The sequence below is a fragment of the Amia ocellicauda genome, chromosome 8, assembly GCF_036373705.1.
Source record: "Amia ocellicauda isolate fAmiCal2 chromosome 8, fAmiCal2.hap1, whole genome shotgun sequence".
In the NCBI taxonomy this organism is placed as follows: domain Eukaryota; kingdom Metazoa; phylum Chordata; class Actinopteri; order Amiiformes; family Amiidae; genus Amia; species Amia ocellicauda.
In genome coordinates, this window is record NC_089857.1 from 40,962,457 (window position 1) to 40,973,290 (window position 10,834).

Sequence of the window (10,834 nt, forward strand, 5' to 3'; positions counted from 1 at the left end):
ATAGATGTAGTGTAAGTTTATAAACTCACTAGTTCAAGTTGCCCTAAAATGCAGGATCAGCTTATTATATATCTTAGCGGACTTCTTTATCCGGGACGCCTTTCAATTTATCTTTATTTTTATTACAATTACCCATTATATATATTATATATACAGCTAGGATTGTTTTATTGGTTAGGATTGCTCGGCAGTACCACAGCAGTGTCCCCTACATGGGATTGAACCCACTAGCCCTGCCCACTATACTCCCCTGCTGTGACAAGTTTCACTTCATTACTGTAATCCTCATAGTTTCACACCCAGTACCTACAATATCAGAAGTACAGCTCTAGCCTTCTACCCCCCGCAATGCTAGACATTAAGTTGTGTCCCAAAATCTAAAATGCATGGAAACTGCATGTGCTGGAGGAATAATTCTACTGCAAAGCAATATCCTAAAAAGAAAATCCAAACAAAAATGGAGTTACAGACTCTGATTTAGAATCACATTTATTTTGGCACTTAAATACACATACACTTTTTTTTTTATACAATACATGTGGTATCATGTCTACAGAACAAACAAGACATTCATTACTACGCTGATACAGGCAAGTAAAGGCTCTGAAATTGAATAGTCCTTGATGATGCATTGACCTACAAATCTGATGACGTCCCATACGCAGGTTTTAAAGGGAACGTTGCGCCAGAAACATCTGCTGTAGCATTAACCTGCTCTCAATCACCATGTGTGCATGAATACAGTATGAGACCTGTCGCTTCAGCCATGGATCCCACAAGAGCAGAACTATTGACTAATGAAAACATCCTATCTTAGGTTTCATATATTTAAGCAGGATTGTTCTGCACACATCAACCCAAGCCCTTCTGGGAGATCCGATTTGCAGGGTGAAGAAGTTCGGAGTTCAGGATTGACTAGTCATAACTTCATCACAGAAAGGACTCCGGCCAGTTCGATTCAGTGCGTGCCATGGTCACTGTTCTCTGGAAAACGGGGAGGAAGATCGCTTTTACTCGTGGCTTTCCAATCTCCATTAGGCAAAATCCCAGAACGTTTTTATGCCCATTCAGACTATCAGTGAGGAAGAACACAGCAATTTCTTCACGTTTCACAGCCTATAATATTATATATATATATATATATATATTTATTTATTTAATCTGTGAGGTTATCACCTATTCACAAAGTTTACAATTTACAGAACATTCTCTTTGATGTAAAAAATTGGTTTAAAGGACAGGAAGGCAGCCGTTCCAGCCATTACCCCCAGAAACGCACGTTACACAGGAACAATATTGAGACCGCAACACCCCCGATGTGTCACGCGAGATCCAAGAGATTCAGTTTACAACACCTACGAACACTAGCATCTACTGAAACTGAAGACAGATCAAAATAACCTCATTTGGAACCCACTGGTCATTTCTTATAATTTAAAATTGTGACAAAAAACTAATCTATACAAAACGGAACAAAAACATCGCTTGCTTTGGTAACTGGCATATTTTCAAGATATAAAAAAGTTAGAATACTTTAGGAAATAAGATATAAAATGTACAGTACTGCTTTTTACATATTGCTTTAGCGATTGTCAGCGCCCAAAACAGCTGGTCGGTGGCCAAGGTCTTCAGTGGTTCTTCTTGTGCACTCCGTTCTTCAGGGCCTTTGGCAACCGCTGGCCTTTAGTGTAGGCATGGTAATAGAAGTGGAGGAAGAGGAAGAGGAAGATAACCCCGTACAGGCAGATGATGTAAAGGAAGACGGGGAACTGGTATGGGCAGTCTTTCATGAAGAAGAACTGACCGATATGGACAGTGACCATCACAAACTGGATCTGGGCGGGGAAGAAAAAAGAATGGATATTTAATATATTAGCAGCTTTTCCCACACTTCAGACAATACTAAACTTAATATGAAGTGTAATTAAGCTTAATTAATGTTAAACTATGGAGGGGAGGGGAGAGTGGCGTAACAAGCATAAATAGAGAGCCTATAAAAGCCTTGAGCGTCGCATCACTTCAGTAGTTAATCAGGAGCACTAGTCTATCCATCGCTCCAATTTCTCCACCGCCCGACTGGGATCCTTCAATATACTTTTTGTGGGTCCGGATCCCCCAGAGTACAAGCGGAAAGATCTCTGGGAAGGAACACTTACGAGCTGAATGGTGGTCAGGTACTTTTTCCACCACAGGTACTTCTGGTACGCCGGCCCCAGAGCAGACAGTGCGTAGTACGTGTACATGATCACATGAACAATACAGTTCAAGAGTGCGTGGAAGGTTCCCAGTCCACCTACAAAAGTTAAAACAAGTTTAGACCACATGCTTTCCACTCCTTTTCTGTACAACAGTGAGCAATAGTTGTGCAATTCAATAGACCCCTCCCCTCACACACATTCCCTGGTTTTCCACGTTCCAATAACAGACAAGAGGCCATTGAGTACCGCCACACTGCACTGGTCTAAAACTATTCACGATTATTATACATCTTAAGTTACAATTATCCCCATTACAAGACAAACTGCAATTCTGACAAAAAGAGGTTTTCATCAAATGTCCGAGATTACAGTGAAGGCAAAAAATTAAGACTTTGAACAGCACTCCCCCCCCACCGGTGGCTCTTAATGGCATACCTGGAGCGAATTTGACTCCAAACCACCAGGTGAACGGCATAATGGAGTGGTGATAGACGTGCAGGAATGTCACTTGGCTGTTCTTTTTTCTGAGTATAAAGAAGATCTGTCAGGAGAGAAGGAATTTGTTTAAAAAAAAAAAAAAAGAAATACACATACAATTAGACCGATCAGGTGATGTTCCTGAAATAAGGTCTCTGTATTCCATAAACCACCCCCAAAGGGAAAAATATAACCCTACATGTCCTTGCTTTCAAAACTACATTTAAATTGCACTAAAACGTGTACGATCCATGTGTGGCGGTAGAGACTAAAACCCCATGTCGGGTGGTTACTGCTTTTAAACGCTTTCCGATTCTTCACCAAATGCATTTGCCATTCAGGAGGAGCGCCGTTCCAAAAAAAAAAGTTCACAGGTGCTCTTCTGAATACTTACTGTATCCAACATCTCGATAAACTTGGAGAAGTAGTAAAGCCAGCATGTCCAGGCCATCTACAGGAATACAGGGGGGGAAAATATAAAAATGTGCCCAACAAATCAGTTATTTCATACCAATAGGTTTGTGTTCACCCTTCCCATACCTGCCTATAGTCTAGGATTCATAGATTGATAAATTTAGCATTGCCCCTTTGAAGGAACAAAACACAGGATGTTTTTACATAAATGCTTAATAAAAAAATAAAAAAAATGGGTACGATGCTGGCGTTGCAGGTGGAGCCACATTCCAAAACTTACCCTCATGCCTTGGGGTGAACTGGAGTAATCCACGACATCACAGCGGAAAGAGTAGCCTGTAGCCCAGCCAGACATGAGAAACTATTAATAGGAGGAGGAAGATGCTGGTTAATAAGGGCCAACTAGTGCAATAGTTTCTCCATCAAACGATCAATGAAAACACTTTAAATTAGCTAAAAATAAACGTATAGCCGTGTTTCAGATCTGCCCTAATCTTTGGAAAAGCAGAAAGTTCTCGTCAGCGTAGTCTCCAGTCTTTCAGAACATCTTTAATCAGCCAAGAGGAATGTGCCTGAAGAAGTCAAAGTATTTCAGGACTGAAATCTAGTTCAGCAAGCTTGGTACTGTCTCAAACATGCGATGCTCGAGAGATGTGACCCTGAAGTTGCTTGAGCCACACCCCAAGAGAAGCACAACCTACACATTTAGCAAGGACGGTCAAATATGAACAGCCTGAATTTCAGTTTTGTAGAGGTAACTTAAATCAATGTCATGTGCGGATCCTGAAGCCGGTGTGTGAAGCTGAAATGACAGCTTTGCAATCACAATGTGTGCATTTGCATATTGAAACGGAAACACAATGTGGCTCTGTGCATTAGGTTTAAGGTACAGAGTGAAAACTGCAAACATCCAAAATGCACAACAGGAGCAGATGAAGCTATGTTGAATTTTAAAAGACCTTCACCCACCTCATAACACATGTATATGGAAAAGGCAACTATGCTGACATTGTAGACGAGCATGATCTGTTTCAGGTCAAAGGGCTTCCTGTTTTCCATGAACTTGGGCCCCATGGACGTCACAAAGTAAATGTAAAATGCAATAATGGCCATCTGAGGGATGGGAGAGGACATGAAGAGCCAGTCTTCTGTTCTGGGGTCTGAAGATTGAAAAGCATACAGCAGAAACCACATTAAACATGGGAAGCACTTGGAGATGGAAATTCATAAATGTTGTACTCTAACGGAGAATAACATTGTTAATTGCAGGAGTGATACAAGCAATTACTGTTGCAGAGGGAACAATATAATTAAAAAGCTTTGTCTAATGATATTAAAATGGTGCAAGTGTACAAACTGCGAGATTGTTTAGGGGTTTTACATATCTGACATGTCTAGAAATATCCATAGGGAACATCCGATTATACACTTTAAACTCACCAGCCTCTTTGAGCCACTCGTCATAAAGGCGCACGGCTCTCGATGTCCACTCGAATGCCATTTCCAGTCAAGACTGTAGCACTTATGATGCTGGAGAAGACCTGGTCAACAAGAGATTATCAAACATCAGTATAGGAGCACAAATTGGCCAAACAATGCAGGGAAAGGGGACAAGAGCAGAAGTTGGAAAAGCATGAAAAACCAACACGGGATCACCAGTTTAGGTCATTTATAACCACAGAACTATTTTTCATCAAGGATTGCCATTTGTCTGGACTAGGAAACCACCAACTGCCACTGTTACTCTTCTTTGAGCATAAAGTAAACATCCAAACAAATGTCTAGGCTATTGTGTGCCAGTCCACAGAGAGCTCTGGGATGCTTTTATCTAGACCAAAAGCCACAATTAAATATTCAAATAAAGGCAGGGGTAAAAAATACCAGATCCCTACGGCTGACATTGAAAAGGCATTACAGTAATATCAAAGCAGTCAGACCTCTCAATTGCATGACGAGCACAAAGCTTAACTAAACCTGAAGTATGGCATGGTAGCAGGTCTCACTCCAGGCCAAGACTGAAGTTTGCAGAGACTGCGATGAAAGTGGTAGCGTCTTCTACCACAGATGTACCAAAAAATTAACCTTTCAAAAAGGTGATTTGAAGAGATCTTGTCCCACCGAGACCAAGAATGTTTCTGCCTTGAAACTGCATTCACCACTGACGTGGTATATATTCAAGGATCTGTAAGGTTGCCCCACCAAACACGGTCTTCAATGTCAATTTCTTTAGTCTGTGTCATTTCTGCGCTTTGCCCTAAAAAAAAACAATTATAATAAATAGCACTCCCACTATTAACTTCTCAACCAGGCAGTTGTGTTTCTGCAGGTTACTGCCTCATTAGCAAAGGCCTCTGGGAACAGTTGTAATCATTAACTATTCACAACAAAGATTGGAGATCAAGACCAACCCCTTTTGCTAGGTAACTAGATATACATGGGGTTGAAAAATATATACAATTCACAAAAACAAAACCCAGTGTTTACATATACCAAAAGGATTTGCAACTTTTCCTGGCTACTATTGAATGTGGGCTTTTCTCCACTTGGTTTTTGGTTGGATGGTCCACCAATATGAACATATGAATAAATCAACCAGCCAATGCTTGGAAAACCAAAACATTTTCATCATTGAGTTCTGGTAATGGAATGCCAACACATTTAGTACAATTTCATCTTTGTACATCATTTTAGACTAATATACAATAAGCACAGCAAGAAGCTGTAGATCATTTATAAAACTGACCCAAGAAATGTTTGTTTCGAGTCAAGAGTGAATGCTGCAATGTGACAGGGTCAGTTTTAATTTCAGCATTTCCGCTACGGTGTGCAAGTTCCAAAAACACAGGAACTCAGCATGGGGGGAGAAAGCACACCAGAAGCCAAGGAAGTTTCTTGTAGATGTAATACCTTGAAAGTTTTGATGAAACCATGTGAATTTTTAGCATTCCTCCCCATGAACCAGCCCACTATTGAGATTCCTGTTCTCATTCCACACACCTACTCCGACACTTCTAGTAATGATTACATTCATATAAACTGCCACTGTGGTGATTTGGACAAACCAGTTTAAAGAACGGATTTTAAAATCAGTGCAGATGATGCTGATCAGGAATTTCAATGCACAACATATGGATTTCCATGTCATTTAACCCATAACCAAAACAAAAATGGTGGCGGGGCTAATGAAGACATTGCTCATTTTAGAATTGTACTAGACTACACCATTTTGAATGTCTAATCTATTTGCACAAATCAGATTCTTTAGTAGTGAAAATCTGCTGGAAATTACACCTAGACAGATTGAGTTTACCCAAAGAGAGGTAGATGCTGCCACACAAAGTGTAACAAATCTCATGTTCCCAGCATTCACATGAAGCTCAGCAGTGTCTTTAGAAAACCAATTAACATTATGCAATAACATTTGTCAGCTATGTGGGAAAATCATTTAAATGCACATTAAAGAAGGAAAAATACTTAATGTTCAAACCTAATCTAGATGGGCGGAATCATATCAGGGAGTTTAAACCTAACCAAGTCAGAAGCATCTCAATATCCAATCACAGTTTCCTGTGAAACAGCAGAGCAACAGGTATAGTAGGTATGTTCTCTAGGAGAGGCAGAGGAGGGGGGAGAAAGAGCCTTCATTTCATACCTTGCATGTCCTCCGGTTATCTCTGAGGAGATGACGATTCCAGTGGCGTGTTTAGATATTAGTGAATGCTAGAAAGTTGCCTTACTGGTGGAGTAGTCCAACCAGTTTTGTCATAGAAACCAAGTAACTCACACCATTGTTCTTTCTGAAGTTACAAGCGATTCCTTTTCTGCAGTGTATTTTAAGGGGTGCGGCCACAAAGAACTGCAATCCACTACAGTGATTTTTTTTTTTTTTTTTGAGAAGCATGGGCTGGAGTCAAGTTTTAATAGATCAGTAAGGGGACTAGGCTCTTTCCATTAGGGTCTGTGCTGGAGCGATGTCACAAAGGTCATAGGACAACCTGCGTACAATCTGTGGGTTTGTTCTTTACATGCACAATACTATCCAACCCCCAGAAGGGAATTCAGAGGACAGTGCATGGTTTTTAGCTGCAATACCCACACTCAAAAGCAAATTCTCCAATTACACCAATATCAACAACACACTTCAGCATCAGTCGACATGCGATACTAGACAGTTTTCTAAATAAACCGCAATCCATTAGCTGCAGTAGCTCAAGATCATCCTTCCCTGACTAGTAATACACTGATTAAAAAGGTAGTCATATTTAACCAAGAAGGATTATTTAGTTATGCAATCAGGTTTCATTCCACGTGCTTTAAGGGCAGCAGGGTTTTATCAATGGGTTTAAAGTTAACAATGGCCTGTTACAAACGGTCCAAATACACAAAGATTTGTGAATCACTAACTAACTCAAGTTTAAAATTGTGTTGGATTTAAAATTAGGATATACATTTGTAATAGAGTACAGATTAGTGAATGGAATACCCATATAAAGTGCAGTTTAATAGTTTCCTGCAGACATGAGAAGTAACATGGATTAAGTAGGATAGAAACAGCTTTAAACATGTGCCTGCCCACTCTTCCTTGAACAGCTAAAGTGGATACAAGAGCATCACGAGCCATTCACATTCTCCCAAAATCCAGCAAAACAGATCCATTTAAATTACAAGCCCAACGGTCAAACCCTTTTTAAAATAAAGATTCTGCAAGCGTGTCAACCACATCTAACCCCAGGTCACTTCCCAGGGACCGCACTGACTGCAATTAGGAGCACAGCACTACAGGACCTCAGGGCATTCTCTAGATGCAGGGTGTTAAGTGCTTACAAGTTCGTCAAGACGGCACTTGACTCATTCAATTCATTGGCGGAGGAGAATCAGGCTGGGACGCACTCTTTTCCCTGATCCAGCCCTGGAGATGCACCTGTTAACAATATCAGGACACAGCCTCTATTCCCTGCCTGCCATGATCACAGAGCATTGTTGCCACATGAGGCAAAACACCGGTTATGAAGAGAAACGTGTGCATCCCCAACACCGCTTTGTTCCAGGACAGATCCAGGCTAATAAAGGCGTTTTTTTTTTTTTTTTTAAACCCATTGACTTCAAACCTTGAGCTCTTTAGGGACACAAGGCAAATATAGGAGCGGCTGACCTCCTCAGCACACAGGTTCGACGAGGTAAAGGAATGCGGCTCCATTCGTGAAACATCTCTACGGGGGGGTGGGGGGGGGTAGTTGGCAGTGAAATATCTTTTGTATTCGACTCAAGCGTGCAAACTGAAATCCACCGGATATGTTGTAGCGGTGACAGTTCAGCGGGGGCACTGGGCTGCACCAAACAAGCCCAACACACACCCCCGAGATCACAACGCAAGAATAAACCTCGGAGTCCGAGGTTACGCAACCGAGCTGGCCGTGCGTAATCCAGTATTCAACAGGGAGTCCTCCTTTCCAGCACTTGTTTCTATGCTGGTAAAGTTTAATATGTTGGCTATAACTTGAATGTATTGTTCTGCCATGTCCATGTTTTAAGGTTATTGCATCATCATTCCAGCAGGTTCATCAGGAAACTCCAGATTTAGCCAAAATACTAGGCGTCAATTATCCCCCACGAGAGGAGATGAGAAAAAAAAAGGGTGTTGCTTCAGGGAAGAGGGGGAGGAAGACCAACAGAGAAGAGGTGAAATAACCACTGTACTTCAAACTCAGGTAGTTTTGTTAGGAAATAGGTCTGGAAGAGAATTAACAGTACATAGAATGCTAGTAAATTTTGTTACATGGAATAAACCATTCTGCATTTATTTAACTATGCAAACAAATGAAGCAATTCAATACTATGAAGTATTGAAAACAGTAGAGGGTTTATTCATGCAGGGGTAGTAAATCCCTACCAGCCTATCGATTACAGCTTTGCTACACAGCCAAACGGTGCTGCTGTGCCTTTTTGCGTACACCGGAACACAGGCATCTTTATCAGACAACCATATACCATTTATTGGTATAATAGGGAAGTAAACTAATGGGAGAGCCAAGCATCCCTCTCTCTCCCGTAACAACCAGAAAAACAAACGGCCATCAACCCTGGCTTGTGTCAGAGCTGCACACAACCCTCTTACACAAGCGCACTGCCACAAAGTTACCAAACTACAAAAGATGGTCGATCCAAGCCAATCCTGTGGTACTGGCAAGATCAGCTTGACCCAAAGCCCTCCAACTGTCACTGTACCAGGCTACACAAGACACGGGTTCAGGAATATTAAAGTTAGACAAAACAGAGACACCTTAGTTTAGAGCTAAAAAGTGTCCCAACTTCCACATGGGCGTCTGTCCTCATTAGAAGAGATCTCCCATCAGGATACACTTCCCAATCCTATTCTGGGCCAGCAACAGAGGATGTGCCAGGTATGATTATACTTAAACACATGCTTTCCCCACTTCCCTCCAAGAACCCGCATCCAACCGTAACCCTGGTGTAAACCTCAACAGCACTTTGTGTAAAACCGCATGAACACCTACAAACCCACCTGATGTCGGATCAGTGCGAGTCCGGGCAGCGAGGCGGCGTTCGAGTCGCGCAGGTGTCCGCAGCTCTGCGCAGCTCCACCAATGGGAGAGGGGGATTGTGCAGCGCTGCGCAGAACTGCGGACACCTGCGCTCCACGAAAGCCATCTGCGGCGCCGCCAGCATGGGCTCACACACCCCTCAGAAACGCGTCCAGTGCGGGAGTGACAGTTTATTAATCCGACATGGACACTTTTAAACGGGATTGGATTTCCATTGGATTGGTTTTCTGCCCGACCTGCTTCACACGGTTCTGGGGGAAGGTCAGTCCACGCGTGGGGAGCGGTTTACACAGCCACCACAGCCCGGCAGACACATGTCAGCACTTCCAACCACGTCCGACAACACCTGCCTGAAGCGGCCGTTGACATTTAAAACACAATTAACCTCCAGTTAGTAGAACCGCAATTAAAGAATAAAAACCCCAAACTCCTAGAAGAGCTCATCCCTGACACACGGTCCACCTCAGTCTCACGGTGGATCTGTACCTGTTCAAGTACTTCAGACACACAAGAGCAGCTTCGCGTACCTGTGACCCTCGTCAGACCAGCCTGCGCCGCTTCTCCTGCGCTCTCTCCCGGCCACCGTCCACTCTGCACTGGAGCCGCCGGCCAGCCCGACCCGCTTATCCAGCGCCCGGAGACCCCGCCCATGTGACCCGCGGGGGGCGGGGCGAATGTGCGCGCAACTTGCTATTGGCTAATGTCACTTTTCGCCGTCTTGCTATTGGCCGATGTCACCTGTCACCGTCTCCGCCATGTGGGTGTGACGATGACGCTGGAGTGGGCGGGGCCTTGATCTCGCCCGGGTAGCAGCGGCTGTGCAGGTTTCTCGAAAGTTCACTTTTTGGAGATCTAGCATCTCTGGCATCGAAATCCTTATTCTGCTCGTCTCCATCATTCAGAGCATTGCTACAGTACCCAGGACAGAGCCTTACAGTAGCCGCTGTCCTAGTCCACTACCTATCTGAGTGGCTTGTGTGCAGATGGAATGTCATGCATGTATGTATGTATGTATGTATGTATGTATGTATGTATGGATATTTTATTCCTTCATGCATTCAAGTGCTTGCAGTCCTCACAGTCTAAAGCAAATGAAAGCACATAATATCAAAGGATGTGTATAGGGGGTGAAGAATAGCAAAGCAGAAATATACAACTCACAGGTTTCTTGATAACAAGTCA

General features: G+C 42.8%; 1 protein-coding gene across 1 annotated transcript; it reads right to left on the reverse strand.

Moving 5' to 3' along the window:
- Positions 1-458: 458 nt before the first annotated feature.
- elovl7a (ELOVL fatty acid elongase 7a) lies at positions 459-10,262 on the reverse strand. The gene is made up of 8 exons (XM_066711420.1): positions 10,180-10,262; positions 4,530-4,630; positions 4,059-4,249; positions 3,370-3,450; positions 3,070-3,126; positions 2,634-2,739; positions 2,157-2,293; positions 459-1,835 (listed from the first exon to the last, which is right to left on the reverse strand). Exons 2-8 carry the CDS (start codon positions 4,588-4,590, stop codon positions 1,629-1,631), a joined length of 840 nt encoding a protein of 279 aa, XP_066567517.1. The 5' UTR covers positions 4,591-4,630; positions 10,180-10,262; the 3' UTR covers positions 459-1,628.
- Positions 10,263-10,834: the final 572 nt, after the last annotated feature.